Genomic DNA, 17,300 nt, shown 5'->3' with positions numbered 1-17,300 from the left:
TGCCGAGACCTATTGAGATGATGCTCTGCCACATCTGGGGAAATGTCACCAAGAGGTGGAGGTCAGCTCGCGGTTTTGACTCTGCCAAACCCAGAGCCACAGCCCGGGCTGGTGGGAAGGGACCTCTAACGCTAAGCACCAAAGTCCCCATGGCTGCTCCTCTGCAACCTCCTCCTCTCCGGGAGGCAGCTATCGCTCCTCGTGCCACAGCAGAGCACACGTCACAGAGGGTCACCACGGCCGAGCCACGCGGCCATCTCACGCGCCAGGTTTACCCGTCTTCCCTCTGTGCCCACCGCAGCCGTGGGAAGGGTCTGCCGCACCCGCACCAAGTGGGCACGCAGCGCTTCAGTATGGCAGAGGCTGCCGGGGTAACGAACCCAAAGTTTTATCATTTTATTCATCTTAAATAGGGACAGGCCCTTAATGTGGCTTGCTGGGCTTTGGGGTTTCCTTTTCTTTTTATATCCCTATTTTACTCAAGTGTTTTAGGGGGACAACGCCTACAGCACACTTGCGCCCGAGCAGACCAAGCGTCCCAAAGATTTCTCGGAGCTTTATCAGGGATGGTCTGGCAGCAGGAGCCTGTCCTTACGCCACGGTCATTTCCATTCCGGCACCTCCCAGCCCCTCTCGCTGCAGCTCTCCCCCCCCCGGCCCCGAGCTGCCAGCACGCACCCGCGGCGTGCTCAGCCCCTGCCATGCCCCTGCCGGGACGGGCAGCTGCCCGTGGCCCCACCACCAGCACGGAGCCGCGCGCCGGCCAAGGGACACAGCTGAAACCGGAGCCGAGCCACCTGCGAGCCCCGCGGCTCACCAGCCCCGGGGGCCAAGCCCTCTCCAGCCCTTCTGCAGAGCTGGAAACGCTCACCGCTCCTCTCCTCGAGCACGTCCACCCACAGCAAGGGCAGAGCTCTCGCTCCCGGTGCTCCCATTCCGGAGAGCATCGCCAAGGTCATCCCCCATGCAAAGCGAGCCGCGCCAGCAGGAGAGTTAAATCCGGGCTCCTGCGGGCAGAGCTGCCCCAGAGCAGCAGCGGTTGCAGCACGGCTTTGCCTGCAGCCTCCAAAGCAATTTCAAAAGAGCTTTACCCGAGCTGGTGGCTCCGGCACGACGCACCGGGCATCGGCCGAGCTCAGCACGTGCAAAGCCGGGGAGCGGAGCCGGGCCGTGGAGCATCGTCTCCCTGAGCCACTCTGAGCGGTCACACATCTCGGCCTTCCCCCCGCCGGCAATATTTAGGTTAAGCCTGAGGTGTTTACGCCGCTTTGCAAATTCAGGCAGAGCTCTTCTTCCAGATGACGTTAAACTCATGCAGTTCTCCCAGCCATAAAGCCTGGTTTAATCAAAGCTGCAATTAAACCTGACAACCTCCTTGTGCAGACTCTCCTAAATAAGATTAGAAACAGCTAAAATTAGTCTAATTTAGTGTTAATCATTAATCCTTTTATCCACTTTTAATCCAATTTAAATGTCCACACAACAAGCTTGCACAGACTTTGTTACTCAAATTTAAACAAAATGGAATTAAATATTATTTAATTAAATCAACACAATCTGAGTGCTGCTGTAAGAAGCATTTGCCACAGATGATTATCAGCTGCTTGGTTAACCCTCCAAATTATTCTGAGCTCTGTGCTCTCCTCACAGCTCCAGCTCTTAGTACTTTGGGACTGCATGGACATCTCCATCTTTATCTCACAAATAAAAAGTACCCTTCCTAGCCCTCAGGTTGAAAAAGAGACTTTCAAATATAAGGTTTAGGAGGCAAAGAAAATCATGCCTCAAAAAAAAAAAACACCAACAAACAAACCAACCACAAAAAACACCCAAAACTTTTTTTTTTTTAGGCAAAATGTCACGATTCCAACACTTCACGCTGACCTTTGTTTCTAGGATTGCGTACTGCCCAGACACGCTGCTTTCTGGTGTTTGTGCAGGGCCTGAAGAGCTTACACCAGCCAGCGCTCCCCGGGGCTGGAAGGAGAGCACATCTTACACCTCCAAGGGCTGGTAGCCTCACCGTGCAGCCAGCCCTGGCTGGAGGTACGGTAACCTTGAACTTTCCCTGTCTAATTGCTGTCTCCTCCAGCTATCTTTTCGGTAATGGTCATTTTTCAAAGCATTGCAGAAGAGGAAAAAAATAGTTTGAATGTAGGAATCAGCTGCAACCTTTGCTGCCAAGTTGGCAGAGAAGATAAGGACCTTTTATTTAAAGAAAAAAAACCCCAGACACTGAGAAGGATAGACAAGTCTTTAGCAACTTTTACAGCCAGTCTTGCAATGCGGTTTCCTAAGCACATTCAAAACTTGCAAAAAAAAAAAAAACCCCCAAGTTTTCACCGGCAGAGTTTCCTTGGAGCTCTCTGCTTGCTGTGAACGCCCTCCCGCCCAGCGTGGGTGCTGCGGGGGGCAGGAGGGGTGGCGGCGGGGAGAGCCTCCAGTCTCCCTGCGACGTGCGGGATGTGAGGAGCTGGGAGTGACTCACTGCTCCACACATGCCCACGGCAGAGCTCAACAAGGAAGGGGGGGGAAAACAACCCACACAAAACACAAAACCACCAACAAATTCAAGCATCACGTCCCTTCGCAGGGCGGGCCGGCCAGTGCCCACACTGCTGAGGTCAGGGAGCTGAGCAGCGTGCGGGACACGGATGCCTGCAGCCCCGGGAGGGCAGGAGAGGAGGGTGGAAGATAGCACAGCCCTCGCCCAGAGAATTGCAAACGAGAGTTTGGAATTGCAACCCCAACACAAGGCAGGTTTTAGGCTGGGTTTAATTATGGAATCAGAGAATGGTCTGGGTTAGAAGGGACCTTAAAGGTCACCTAGTCCAACCCTTATGAGCCAGTTTAGTGATTTTAGGGCAGAATTTAGGCAGAATCACCTCGCAGGGCAGTTTTTCAGAAGGGAAGGTGTTTAAATCCTCCAACAAAAGAAAAAAGGGACCCAGCTAACTAACACACCGTCCAGCAGTTCCCACTTTTCTCAGAGCTCTCTTCTGCCCCTTTCCCACACTCGGAGACGAAACCGGTGCTCGGCCTCGGCTGTGCCACGCACGCAGAGGTGCTAGCCGCGGCACCAGTGACGCCGCAGGGGCAGGAAGGGAAAACACCGCACACATTCACACCACAAGTTAATCACGCCACAGAGAGGTTTTTCCTGCGCGGGTCGAGGCAAAACCCAGCTCAGGGGCATCAAACCCCCGTTCCCTGTGCTACCATCCTTCCTTTCCACGAGCTGGGGCAGGGAGTAAAAGAACCTCCCTTTTTCCCCTTCCCTGTTTGAGGGCAAGCCCCTTTCAGCTCCAGCTTGCTTTGGGGGCTCTCCACCCACCCTTCGGGCTGCACCTCACCGGGGTTTACGAACACCCCTGGGTGCCCCTCCAGGGGATTCAGCCTGGGGAGGCAGCAGCCTCCTTTAGAGCATCTTTCGTGAAGGCTCGCTCTGAGCTTTACCTCTTTCCACATACACCGACAGCTCCTCAAACGCGCTGCTATCGCATGAACTCACACTGTATTGTAATTTCTATATACTGCCCTGGCAGAGCAATTCCCATCATCTCAGCCATAAGGATCAGGTGAGAAATTTGTCCAGACACCATCATCTGCTCTGAGAAATCAGGAGCTGTAAATCCCGACAGCTTCTTGTGGCTTTACCAACTTCTCTAAGGTCTGTAGCCACGGAAATGTATATGGTTCTTCCAGCCAGAGCAGTATACATGCGCTGATGGAGCCATCGGTGGAAGCAGATGATGTAATCTGCTGTATGTTATTGATGCAACGCTCTTTCTTCGGCAGCAAGCCAGGGAAGAAGTGTGACAATGCTGCCTTCTGTTTTTTCCCCAAAAAGGAAATACGCTGTCCTTTAGTGAATCACAAGGACACTTACAACGGGGTGTTACAGAGTTTCAGCATCAAGTGCAGGAAAAGTGAAAAAAACCAGGGTCTTAACAGGTTGCCTGTGACTTTCACTAATTTAGGAATTTCCAGTTATTCTCTTATTTCCAAGAAATCAGGGTGCTGTCACGCTCTGCATCTATCCACTTTCTAACGGTTCCCCTGACCCACCTATAACGAACATCTTGGCACCTTGCCCTGGGTAACACTTTGTTATGCTCCACCAAGGCATTTTTTATCCAGTTCGCTACAAGAGAAGGCAGCAAGGTGAAACCATCCGTTTTTGCTGATCTGGACTTTGCACAAATCCAAGCCCTAGATCCAAACACCGCAATATTTTACGAGCTATGGACACAGAGCGTCACCATCACTCCCAAGTACTAGCTCAGTAAAACTCCTACTAATATATTAAATATGTTTCTTACAGAAGCAGCCACAAAGCTGCAAGTCATACAGGAGATTTCTGGCTCTGAAACTAGACTTCAGGAAATTTTTTTTTTTGGGGGGGGGGGACGGGGGGGGACGGGACACGGACGACTAACAAGTTTTGTAGAAGGGGGAAGGAAAAAAAAAAAAAAAAAAAAAAAAAAAGGATTATTTTAGCCTGGCCGGATTAAGGGCAAGTGCTGCCAAGGCGGCCGGAGGGGGCGGCTCGTGCTCGCGGCGTGCTCGGGGCATCCTGCCCGCCCCGGCCCGGCCCCCCCCGCCCGGCCCCGCCCGCCCCGGCGGCGATATAAGGCGGCAGCGGCGGGCGGCGGGCAGCAGCTGCCGAGCCGAGCCGAGCCGAGCCGAGCCGAGCCCAGCCGAGCCCGCAGCGCTCACCGCCCCCTCCCCTGCCCCGCAGCAGCAGCAGCCGCCTCTGGGTAAGGGGGTGCGATGGGATGCGATGGGGTGCAAGGGGATGCGGTGGGGTGCAGTGCAAAACGCGGGGGGCCTGCCTTGGGGGGGGCCTGGCTGGATTCCCCCCGCTTTGCTTGCAGCCCGGCTCTGGCTGTGAAGGGTTTGCTCTGCCAGGCAGCTGCCCGGACACCGGGGCGATGGGGTGGATGTGTTTTCCCGCAGCCCAGCCTCTAGCAAAAAATCAAAAATCCCCGCTTAAAGCAGGGCCGGGATGTCTGCGGTGAGCTTGGACTGCCTGGAGGGCTCTGACCGCTACAGGAAAAAGCTGCTGGATTTAACTAATGTGTCCCTCTCTCTTCTCTTGTAGAACTGACATCTTCCAGATCTGCTGGGGAAAAAAAAAAAAGTTAAAAATGGAAACCATGCATGAGCTGATCCCCTTTGCCAAAGAAATGCTCAGCCAGAAGCCCAACAGGAAAATGCTCAAGCTGTACATGCTGGGCAGCGTGCTGGCTTTCTTTGGTGTGGTCATCGGTCTGGTGGAGACAGTGTGCAGCCCTTTCACCTCTGAAGGGAGACTAGAGGAGGAGGAGGAGAAGAAACAGGCCCCGACACAAGAGCAAACGCTTCCTCAGAAACAGGAGGATTTGATCTTGGAAAAGAGCAAGCAGCCGGCGGTGACGCAGAGGGCCCTGGTGACCAGACAGCACGCCTCCTAAGAGCCCCGCGGCCGGAGAGGTGCCTGCTGAGCAACCAAGCACAAGAGACTCTGCTGTCCTGTCGTACCCGGTGGTGGTTCCAGCAAGAAGAAAGAAGAGTTGGCTGAAGGAGGAGACCGCAAGTGCAAGACTTGAAAGAAGCGAACGGTTATATTTGCTGCTGTGCAGCAGTGGGGAAAAAATACCTTTTGTTGGTATAAAAAGTGTGCAAGATGCACAGCATGGTTTCTTATTTTTATTACAGATGCATTTTACAACATTTTGCAAAATCAATAAATATTTTATATGGTACCAATGCTCTCTAGCTGCATCTGTTTTCAAAGCCTTCTCTTACTGATTTGCAAATAGGTTTTATTTGTGCCTCTGGCTCTTTGAGGGGTAGCTGGGGGCACCCAGAGAACAGTTGGGAGTGGTGGCTGCACCCTCCAATAAAGGCCCCGGGGATGGAGGGGGTGGTGTTCCCGTACCTCCGCAGCTGCTCCCTTCCAAAATGGGCCAACTGGGGGGGGGGGGGGGGGGGGGGGGGCGGGGAGACATGGCATTTATCTCACAGGGCTGACAGACAGACACATGCCCCGAGTTGGAGGGGGGGTTGTACTTCCCTGGGGTTATCTGGGTTTAACGGCACAGATTTGTATCTCTGCCATGGCCATGCATGCCCAGAACTGCTTCAAAAAAACCACACAAACCCAACGGACCATCCCCCAGCAATCCTCTAACAAGCTGCTGCACAGCTAAAAAAAAAAAAAAATCTTTCACCTTTACTAGAATCCTTCACAAACGTGCCACAGATGCCTAATTGTGCAAAATAATATTAGCTTCTGGTATTACAGGGGTGTCATAGATGGGAAAACTGAAGCATAGACACGACAGCACCGTCAGCCTGGAGCGTGCAATAACAAGGCTGTACCCAGGGCACTGCCAGACTCATTAGAGGAGTTTCACCCATTTAAAAATCTTTCCTGGGCTTAGTGAGAATCTGATGCATTCGGGACTATGGCATGTCAGTCAAATAAACCCTCCAGACAGCCAGAGCTGAAAGATCCTGACCATGCTACAGCAGGGAGGGATGAGAAATAGTCCCTGCCAGTCATGACTGGGGCGGAAAATCCTTCTTTATCTGCTCGATGGCAAAGATACAGCCAGCAGGGCAGAGGTAGGAGCAGGATACACACGCTGCACAGAAACTGGGAGATGTACCAGTGATACGCCACTATCTAGCTAAAAGTAAAACAATTGATACAAACAGCAGGAGATTATGGAAAATGAAAAAGCGCTGCCTGACACCAGTGCCAAATGCATAGCTCCTTCCAGAGCTGCACAAGTTAATACCAGAATCCAAAAATCTAAAAACATAACTGAAGTTCACCCTTACATTTCATAATACATAACCATGCAGTTCATTTTGTTGACAATTATTTCTGTCAAAAAAAAAAAAACCAAAAACCAAACCCAACCCCAGCAGCACATTGTGGAGGAGGAATCCTACAGAGTCTGCACAAAAACTCTGTTCAAGCTTTGAATCAAGTGTAAAGTACCTTTTCCTCATGGGGAAAAGAGCAGAGTCCAATTAATAAAGGCCTTTAGAAATACTTCGTTTAGTCCGTAATGAAACCTTTGGTCTCTGGCAAGGTTGAACAGCCCAACACCTCATTGATAGCAATGGAAATTTCACGGGCAGACCCGAAAGGAGAATTCAGGCCTGAAGAAAGCCACTGGCTGACTACACCCCCGCCATCCTCCCCAATTCTGTCTTTAAACAGGTTTGATGTTTGCAGCACGGGTTCGGCGAGAGGAAGGCTGACCTGGAATTCCCTGCGGTACACTTGGCACGTGGGTAAACCAGGGATCCGAATGTCCGTGGCTGCATCAGGCACGAAAGCATTGCGGGGTCCGAGCTCTCGCACATCGTAACTGAGAGGCATCGCCGCTGCAGCAGTTGATAAATGGACTAAATTGAGATGAGAATCACATCTTTGTCCAAGGCCGCTGCAAACTCTGTCAATCACACGTTGGTTCCCAAGATTAGCCCTTCTCTACAAGTTGTAGGTGTCTCATCCTGCCCGATGGGAAAGGGAAAATTTAAAAAAAAAAAAATGAGGAGATAAAGCTGGTCTCAAGCAGCCCAGCTTGTGAGTCCAGGGGTGACCAGGGAGCTCCAGGTGAGCCCATCCAGGCTGGCCTCCACCGCGTCTGGGTTTGGACCTCAGGTTCGTCTTCACACCATGTACGTGGCCTCCTCGCATCGTGCCGGCACCCTGCTGCCCACACCTCCTCTCCCGTTATCCAGTCACGGGGTTTATGAGCTTAAAGCAAAGAGGTTTGTGGAACAATCAAAATAGCTCCTCCTAAGACCGCTAACGGGATTAGACAGCTAAACCACGCACCGCGCCGGCAGTTCTGGAGCCAACTCGGTAAAATCACGCCCTGCAGAAGACAATCTCCTGCCTCCTGACGTACTGCAGGCTCAGAGGTCGTTACCTCCTGCATATTACCCCAAAAGGTCAGCCTGAGGAGGTCAAGCCTACGCATTGCTGTTTCCACAGTGGATTGCACTGATGCAGCCAGGACCGGCTCTCTACAGAGTGGTGAATGAGACACGTATTAATGGCTGATTTTATCACAATGACCATATAAGGTCTTATTTAAACTGCACAATGATAAATTCATGGGCACGGAGGCTAAGTAATCCATTTAGCATCACTTTAACTATGATGAATGACAAGCTTGCCAGAAACAGTAGATTAAAAGGCTCCAGCAAACTTCCCTGATTTTAAACCACGGCATGACTCTCCAAACCAGCCTCTTCCCCAACCCCATCTCCTCAGCCCCCTCACGTCTGTATTTCAACAGCAGACAAACTGCAGAAAACCCTGGCCAACACAACTGCCACAAACACAACCCCATACGACCAGCAAACAACATCCGCACGCACCGGCAATGGAGCACGGCAGAGTCGTTCCAACAGCCCATGTGTGAATTGCAAAGAGGAATTTTATTTATAAGTACCGGGATATAGCAGAGAGCAACCAGATGGAATAAGATGTACAGTCAGTACTCGTAAGGACACCTCAGACAAGCTACAGTGCAGAAGCATATGGAGCATTTAAGACCGAGTTACACCAAAGTCCTGAGGAACAAGCTCTTGAGGAGAAGCCTCACGTTGTCCAAGGTGTGAGTTAGATTGCCAAGCATCACGAGGATTTCTGTTCTTCTCCTTCTCTTAAGACTTGTCTGCACCCAGTTTACTTTTACCTGTGAATGTGACGTTTTCCTGGCGCATTAAATCCTCACAAAAATTGCAGCTAGCATGAGATCTGGTGAGTATTTGTCTGTACCCTTCCTGCAACACCTCCTCCAAGATCTTATTTCAGCTTGGAGCCATTGTCCAGGCTTTCATCATATGAAGGCCACCTAAAACCCAGCAGCCCTCCCTCGCAGGCCAAGGGCATGAGCCAAATGTCTTTACCGAGCCCTCGCTCCCTATTTGCGGTTTGGGCTCTGGATGTTTCAAGAGCTGCCAGGCTAAAATTAGGGACCCAGATAAGCATATCAGCCTCTGCCACCCAACACCAAGGGCACTGGGAACATGGATAGCGGCCAAGACTTAAAGCAGCCACACTACCAACAATCAAATATCAAGGCAGCAATTCCTGATTTGGTCATGCAGGAAAAAAAAAGTAAATTAGTGCTTAGACATGGTTTGAACATCACAGTATTTTCTCTAAACCAGCAGTGAGTAGAATTATCATATCAAACCAAACCCAGTCCTACAATCATCTCAAGTCTCCCTTGAGACCTGAGAGTGCATTTTTCAGGAGCGATGCAGCCGTGACAGCGATGGCGTTTGCAGGAAGTCGGTGCTGCCCGCGGGGCCGTGTCCAGGAGCCACGGCGAGGTGGCATGCAGCCGTACCGAAACACACACACACACGTCTGTCACAGCTCAACAGCATCGTGTTTACGTGCACGTCAGCCTAATGTGAGCATAACCGAGGGCAACCCTTTATAACGGCGATATGCCTACTAGTGAAGAAAGGGATTAGATCTGTGTTCATGGTGAAGTGTGCTGGAAGAGCTGGGTATGAGAAATAATGTTTTAATATCTACGTGATAGAGGAAAACAAGAGGGGTGGGGGGAAAAAAGGAAAATCCGCTGCATTTAACAAATATTTGATAATAGGTTGAAAAAAGCCAAATATCACTCAAAAGAGGAAAAAAAACCCAGGAAGTGATATCCCAATCCCTGACAAGTGCTTCTGAGTCCCTGAGCCGCATGCATGAGCCTGCCCCAGCCCCAGCCCTGCCCCTGGGACACGCTCCCTCCAGGTAGCACCGGGCTGCGGGCACGGCAGGGGCTCTCCAGCAGCTCCCCTCACTGCTCTGCCAGTTGGTTGTCTGCACAAGCTTCTTTCACATCTTCGTTCCTTCCAGCGAGCTCCAGGCAACGCTAAATGAAGAACCTTCCCCGCGCAGAGCGGTTAGCACAGTGCCGAGCATCACCCCTTGAAAACCACGGCTTCGATCGGACGAGCGATACAGAAGCGATGCGCAGCGGGGGGATACATCCAGGAAAATTCAGGGAAGCCATTTCAGAAGCAAGGGGCTGCTCCCCTCTGCCCCTGCAGCTCCGTCTCACCGAGCCGGGGCTGGGCATGCCACCGGGCTCCCCTCTGCGAAAGCGCAAAGGTCCTCGTGGCCTGCGATCAGCAAACACTTCTCTGCAGCCACCTCTTCCTGCTCTCCTCTCCCTTCCCTCGCTCCCCGCCCTCAGGAAAAGGTTAAAAACAAGTTCTTAAGTTGCACGCAGCAAAACAAACCCAGAAAAAGCTACGAGTGGGAGTGAGGAGCAGCAGCACCCTGAGGGGTGACAGACGGCCAAGACCAAACCCACGCGGGCAGCAGAGAGCGGCCGGATCCAGCAGCTCCTGCTGCCGCTGCAGCCCCCAGCCCTCCCGGGGAGCACGCCAGCAACCCCCCACGCTTCATTTCCACACAGGACAGCCTAAATGGCACATAAACTTTTTAGAAAGGAAAATTTGTTTAAGTTGTGTCCAAACTATTCAGCGTTTCAGTCCTTTCTTATCGGCTACCTTGTTTCACACAAAACCCCCAAACCAACCCACAATTCTCATTAAGGTACCAGCCAGGCAAGCGCAGCGTTTGGCTCCGTACCCACCGGGCTGCCTCCAGCCCCATGTCTCCCCGTGCCGATGCGGAGCAAAGAGCACGATACCTTCCCCACATGCTTACAGATGGTGCACAAAGGTTGACAGTTATTGCTTTACAGCAGTATCCTAACACCAGTAATAAACAACAACATCTGCAAAGAGCCTCTCTCCCTGCTGGCAACACGGACAAGATCACAGCTGAGGTAAGGTTAATTAGTTCAATTTTTTTTCAAGCCAAGGAATGAAATGGTTGCCCCATGATCATGGCCCAAGTTCAAAGCAAAGGGGGGCAGGAAAAGGCAGAGTGACTGTACAGGTGTTATCTGACCAAGTGCGTGTTGAGCGCTTCTTATCAGAGAGAAAGCCAAGAGTGAAGTAGGAAGGCAGAAAAAGGAAAAAAAAAAAAAATCTATAAAGCAGAAGCAATGTCAGAGAGCTCCACTGCCCAACTACACATGTCGCTAAATTAAACCATCTTTATTTTAAAGCTACAATAAGGGAAAAAAAAATTTTCTTTAAATAAGTCTTTCTGGCTGGTTATGGTGGAGGGGTCCGAGACGGACAACCACGGCACCGTGCCATGTAAATCAGACCACGGTGCAGCCGACGAGGCTCTCGTCCCAGCCAACGCATCTTTCCCCGGCTGAGAGGCTCTAGCGAGGCGAGTCCAGGGGCACCGGCGGGTCCCGCAGCATGCCCCCATCCCACGGGCCAACGGCGGGTACTGGCGTTCTGCGATGAAGATCCCAGCACCAGACCAAAGCTGGAGCACAGTCTATACGTATGGCGTAAGATCGACGGCATTGAATTTGCTGGCGCCTAGGCTCAGGGAGCTAGAGGATGTTATGTGGTTCTTCCTCAGACTACGTTCACTTAAAAAGTAAGAACAAAGCTCTTGCAAAACTCAAAGCAAGACCCATGGCAGGGGTCTTATTTCTCTGCTGAAAACAACATTCACTATTTCATTGCAAACCTCCCTGTGCCTGAACGGCCCCTCGGCACTGGGGTGGTTGCACCCCCGGTGATAGATTCGGCTCAGCCCCCGCTCCCTCATCTGCTCACAGGAGTAGGTAGAGATGGAAAAAATAAACCCTGCCTCAGCAAAGCATTTTTGGAGCTGTTCGGGGGTGGTATGCGTGCTGGGTCCCCACTGCCCAGCATCCCGGTGGCAGGCAGCTGCCTCGGGGCGCAGAGCGGCGATGCCCTGGGGAGCACAGGACCCTCGCTGTGTGTCCTGCTGCACGTCCCCCGCAGCACAGCAGCCCCCGGTCGCTCCCCCGGTGCCTGACCCGCTGCGAGGGATCAGACCCGGACTGCATCTCCACGTGCGCCCGCGTACGGTGCCAGTGGGAATACAAATCGGTGTTTAACCACCTGCACTAGGCTGCCTCCAATGTTCTCGAAGTGAAACTTGATGCTTCTCAGCAAAGACACACCTCTTCCAGGGTGTTGTGCAAAATTCTGCATTTTAACGTAGGACAGGAAATATGAAAAAAGAGCCGGGCAGAACCCAAACAGCACCCTCAGTTAGGCCAAGGATCGCTAGCTCCAGCGGGAAGCGAATCACAGGCTTTGCTTCACTTATCCATCCACCCGTGATTTTCCAGTGCTTTGGAAGTTGTAGTTCCTTCGCTAACAGGTTTTAAAGGATTGGCATTGCTCTGCAGAGAATTTGGGTTTGTTGGTGGTTTTTTGTTCTTTTTTTTTCCCTCCCTTCTCTTTCATGCTTTATTTCCTGACTCCACAGTGGGATGGGTCGGTTGCAAAAGATTCTCATTCCCTTTTTGGGATTTGTTTTGGCCTTCTGGTTTTATTCTACGAGGGAGAATTTCAAACCGGGTAAGTATTAAAAGTACATCTGTCTTTAAGGAAAAATATTAAAAGCCACATTTGAGTATTTTGCATAGAAACTGTACAGAGCTCGGACCAAACCATGTCTGAGCTTTTGTGTGGCAGCTGATAATGGAAGCTTGTTTTAGCAAAGATTTGAAATCAAACCAAGCAAGTAATGTGCAGAAATACTTCCTGAGGGAGCAGGTGAGGCAGGGGGTCTGAGACGGAGAGAGCTCGCAACACTCCATTTTCCAGTGTGCAGCAAAACAATTTATAAGCATGACTTTTAAATGTTGCATTTTCAATTTTGAAGCATGCACTTAGTGGATGATTTTTATTACAAAATAGTCGGGGTGTTTGTAAGTTGTGTCCTGACTTGTGGAAAAAACTGTTGAAAGAGTCGAGCGCTGTCGCCATGTCCCTGCGTTCAGTGAGGAGCTGCAGCTGCTCCTCAGCGCAGCTTTTTCCAGCAGCTGGAAGAGACATCCTGGTGCTGGACGCCCTGCGCTTGTGGGCTCGCTTAGTTCCAATTAACTACTTACTCTGAAGGGCATTAGGGGAATTTTTGGTTTTGTTTTGTTTTTAAATACCGTTTGGATAAATTAAATCCCTGTGCCTTGGTCCCCAGAGATGCTGAAAGGGAAGCGGGTGATTGTCACCGGAGCAAGCACTGGAATTGGAGAGCAGATGGCGTATCACCTGGCGCGGATGGGATCCCACATTTTGATCACAGCACGGACAGAGTCCAAGCTACAGAAAGTAAATGGCAAGCCGAGGACTCACACATGCATGTTCATGGCGGTGCACACACAGACACATGAAGGTCAATCTCACATCACAAGTACACGCATGAATACATGTGGCTGTAATTGCCATGGCACAAATACCAGCCAGGCACAGTTACGCTCTCGGGTACGCATACTCACGCTGTCCGGGGCTCCTGCACGCACAGAAATCCCTCTCCTGCAGATACACGCACTCTGCATAGTGCATATTATGCTATTTGAACTTGGTTAGTTACGTGCACATATCCCCATCCCTCAGCACACACACACCCTCATTCCACTGCAGTGATATACAAGCTCCTGCTCACCCTACACACATGCAATTCTAGCACAGACTGCGCCGATAAAGAGCCAGACTGCCTTGGGAAACACGTTCACCAAAGGAATCATTTTTCAGGTTCCCTTTGAAGCTTAAAAGGCTCCAAACATACTCCTGAAGCTCCAAACCGCTGTTTTAAGGCAGGGACACATCACAGGGAACAGACATCCTCTTTTACTACTGCACCAGGCTTCCCAAGGCAGGGAAAGGGGTTTCTGACACGTCGTGTTGGTGCGGCAGGTGGTGGAGCGGTGCCTGGAGCTGGGGGCAGCCTCCGCGCGGTACATCAGCGGCACCATGGAGGACATGGCCTTCGCCGAGCGCGTGGTGAAGGAGGCAGAGACCTCGCTGGGTACGTTTACAGCCTGCTTCCCGCAAACGACAGCGGAACATTGCATCTCTCCTTGGCCATGCTGCTTTTTGCCACATGCCCACTAAAAAAAAAGCAGGAGACATGGAGATGGGGCGAGATGGGAGAGATTTTTCCCTAATTATGCCCTTTGCAGTCCCACTCCTCTGCCCGGCTTCGTTGCTTCAGCTCAAACTGAACTGCGCTCTCGATTTCAGCTCTGTGCCCTCATGACATCCTGTTCTAGTATAATAACCCTGGATTTCATCACCCTCAGCTACTGCGGTCTGAAACCGTCCATCAGGCTCGTAGCAGCCTTGCTATTGCGGTCACGGGTCACAGCTGCGGAAATGCAATATTTCAGCTTTGCGGAGCAGCGCCTCTCCCACCCCGGGCCCACAGACAGCTTGAGGGTAATCTCCCTTGTGCCACAGTATTTGTAATTTTGAATCAGGGGGGAAAAAAGAAAATCACGACAAAATTTTCACTGGCAGTCACCATCCGGACTGTATGCCTACTCTGGAGATGACAGGCCATAGCTCTGACCCAAAAACCTGATTTCTTTTGATGACATTTATTCTGCTCCCATGAAAGGCTCTGCTCTGCTGGTTGTAGCCCTCTCCCACCCAGCACTAACGCCTGTTTCTCTGCTTGCAGGAGGCCTAGACATGCTGATCCTTAATCACATCGGCACGTCGTACTTCGGTTATTTCAACGGAGACGTTGGACACGTACGAAAGCTCCTAGAGATCAACTTCCTCAGCTACGTGGCGATGACCACATCTGCCCTGCCCATGCTAAAGGAGAGCGAGGGCAGCATCGTAGTGGTTTCATCCATGGCAGGTGAGTGGGGATAGGCAACACGGGATTCAGTTAAAAGATGCCATGGGGTGATTTTCAGAAGTAAGCAGCATGAACAGTCACCAGGCATCCTAAAGGAGCCATAATTGCTTAATGCACACACATGAAAGAAAAAAAAACAAAACACCCAAATCCAGATCTTTTTTGTATTTTCCTCGATGGAACATGTTCTCTGATGCAATCCAATCACCCCAGCTTGCTTTTTCACCAGCCCTGTAAATAAACCCCACACCCTGGTGTCATGCTCATTAGAGCGGCAGAGTTCATACACCTCCAGCTTTATAGAGAAAAGTGGAAATGCGGTAATTTCTCACTGCATTGATTCTCTGACCATTCATCTTGTTTTGGTAGGTCAAGTTTCTGCTAATATTTGTGGAGTGAGTTATTGACTGACTCTATTCACAAAAACATGACTCTGTTCTAATAAATTTCTGTTAAGTCATGAAACTAAATCACTAACAGATGTCCCCACTCACAGCCGGTATGTTAGTCTTCTGGCGATCCGCTTAGCTCAGTATCCAGAGACGGGAGTTTAAACTTTGCTCCATCTCCCCCCTCGGAGGGTTTCCTAGTGACTGCAGATTGCTCATCACGAGCAGAGACGTGAGACATGGTGTTGGCCTTAAGACCTTAAAAGAGCTGGAAGCTGTCAGGAATATTTGTAATGCTGCTGTTCAGGTGCCAGGATGACATTTCACTAACAGTAAACTCCCTTTGGGAAAAATATTTTATCTGATGGCAGGCAAACCAGAGGTTTGGGCAGAGAGGCTTTCCGTGCTATAACAGAACTTCACTCTGTGTGCAGGTAAAGTCGGGTTTCCCTTTACGGTCCCCTACTCTGCAACTAAGTTTGCCTTGGATGGATTTTTCAGCTCCCTGAGGCAGGAATTCAGCATTCAGAGTGTTAACGTTTCCATCACACTCTGCATCCTTGGCTTCATCGATACTGGTAAGATCTGTGCTGTTTGATCTGGCTGATCAGGAGCCGAGCATCACCTTCTCAGCTTCCTACCCTGCCTTCCAACTCCCTCTGCCACCAACTCTCCCCTTCACCCCTGCTGCTGCTTTTCTTCCAGCCCTGCTCTAACCCAAGCGCATGCAAAACACATGGGGGGGGGGATCCTCCCTCTACTTCCACCAAAAAACAAATCTCAAAACAAATTTTGTTCCTCCTGTTACAGCAAACCAGCTGTACACAGGCTGGCACGACCTAACATTCAGTTACTATAAACGGATGTGCCGGCCATCTATCTCCCATTAATCCCACCTATTGATGCAACAAGGTACGGGGATGCAAGCGCACGATTAGGGCACCTGCATGCGTTGGGCAGCAAAGAGGAGTTCGGTCTCACGAATTCACCTCTGTTTCGACACGCGTACCGACACGCTCCAATTTAACGCACGCTTTGCGAGCCCCGCTTCGCTTTAACGCGACAGCCTCCCTCGGCCCCTGCTTTGCTCTTTGCGGCCCAGCCGGGCGAGGAGCATCCCCGGCCTGAGTCCCTTCTGCTCCCGGGCAGAGAGCGCGGTGAGAGCCGCCGCAGACCTGCTGCTGGTGTCGCCGGCGCCGCGGGAGGAATGCGCGCTGGAGATCCTCAAGGGCGCTGCGCTGCGCCGGCGGGAGCTCTACTACCGGTACGGCTCCACCCGCATCCCGCTCCTGCTGCGGGACTGGGCCGCCGACCTCCTGGACTACCTGGTCAGGAGCCGGTACCGGCTGGACGGCCTGAAGAGAGAGGAACGACCCCCCCCGCGCCTCCGTCCAGCACCGCCTTCCCGCTTAACCGGGCGGTAAGCCGGGAGGGTTCGCCGGTCCAACACCCTCCTCTGCCGGCGGAGACGGGCCGTGCAGCCGGGGCCCCGCCGCCCGGTAGGACGGGCCTCCCGTCAGAAATCTCCGCTTGCGCTTTGAAGAGTCAGTTATTTCATTTTTAAGTATAGATCGTATCGACTCCGACGGGGCTGGTCGGGACGGCCAGGTCGTGCGGGACGAGGCGTGAGAGGGGGGAGCTCCGCGCAGCTGCGGCATCCCTCCTGGGTAGACCCGTTCCCTTCCCCAGACCAGGGAAAAGCAGTAATAAACTAATAATTAAATAAAATTTACTAACCTAACGGTTTTGTGTTTTCTGTGGGTCTTTTATCCCCTTTCTCCATTACTAAACGCTGCTGTCAACGGGCACAACTCCGCTGACTTGCCTTTCACAGGAAAGTTGAAGCCTTGCAATAATCCTTCATTATTTCATTTTAGGAACAACTATCTTCTAGCCTATTTTTTGTTAGTTTAACAGCCAAACTAAATGCAAGTTTTTACCTCAAGCAAAACTTCCAAACTTGGCAGACAGTTTCTTACACAAACATTATAACTGGAAGACGCATTCTAGATGCACAGAGCTGCTGCATCGCCACCCCGAGCCCAGAGCTTGGGCCCCTGGAACAACGCACGATGAACGCAAAACCAAAACACGAGCCTGCAGCGAGCTCTGCACGTCTTCCCTGACCCTGGCAGCAGTACCCAAATTGATAAATT

The 17,300-nt window shown here is 51.5% G+C and overlaps 2 protein-coding genes across 2 annotated transcripts; both read left to right on the top strand.

The window, feature by feature from the left end:
- Positions 1–4,663: 4,663 nt before the first annotated feature.
- On the top strand, positions 4,664–5,747 carry G0S2 (G0/G1 switch 2). Its single transcript, XM_075775911.1, has 2 exons — positions 4,664–4,760; positions 5,105–5,747. The coding sequence occupies exon 2, from the start codon at positions 5,151–5,153 to the stop codon at positions 5,454–5,456; it is 306 nt and encodes a 101-aa protein (XP_075632026.1). The 5' UTR covers positions 4,664–4,760; positions 5,105–5,150; the 3' UTR covers positions 5,457–5,747.
- A 6,343-nt stretch (positions 5,748–12,090) lies between these two features.
- Positions 12,091–16,885, top strand: LOC104639109 (11-beta-hydroxysteroid dehydrogenase 1). Its single transcript, XM_075775596.1, has 6 exons — positions 12,091–12,465; positions 13,088–13,218; positions 13,804–13,915; positions 14,570–14,755; positions 15,579–15,722; positions 16,294–16,885. Exons 1-6 carry the CDS (start codon positions 12,378–12,380, stop codon positions 16,566–16,568), a joined length of 936 nt encoding a protein of 311 aa, XP_075631711.1. The 5' UTR covers positions 12,091–12,377; the 3' UTR covers positions 16,569–16,885.
- The last annotated feature ends 415 nt before the right edge of the window (positions 16,886–17,300 follow it).

This window comes from Balearica regulorum, chromosome 25 (genome assembly GCF_011004875.1).
Source record: "Balearica regulorum gibbericeps isolate bBalReg1 chromosome 25, bBalReg1.pri, whole genome shotgun sequence".
NCBI lineage: Eukaryota > Metazoa > Chordata > Aves > Gruiformes > Gruidae > Balearica > Balearica regulorum.
This window is presented reverse-complemented; position numbering and strand designations above follow the sequence as displayed.

Bases quoted from the DNA above. Each gene is read 5' to 3' on its own strand.
- G0S2 (XM_075775911.1), top strand. From the start codon at position 5,151: ATGGAAACCATGCATGAGCTGATCCCCTTTGCCAAAGAAATGCTCAGC.
- LOC104639109 (XM_075775596.1), top strand. From the start codon at position 12,378: ATGGGTCGGTTGCAAAAGATTCTCATTCCCTTTTTGGGATTTGTTTTG. The intron at 12,466-13,087 runs GTAAGTATTAAA...CTTGGTCCCCAG, and splicing joins GAGGGAGAATTTCAAACCGG to AGATGCTGAAAGGGAAGCGG. The intron at 13,219-13,803 runs GTAAATGGCAAG...TTGGTGCGGCAG, and splicing joins CAGAGTCCAAGCTACAGAAA to GTGGTGGAGCGGTGCCTGGA.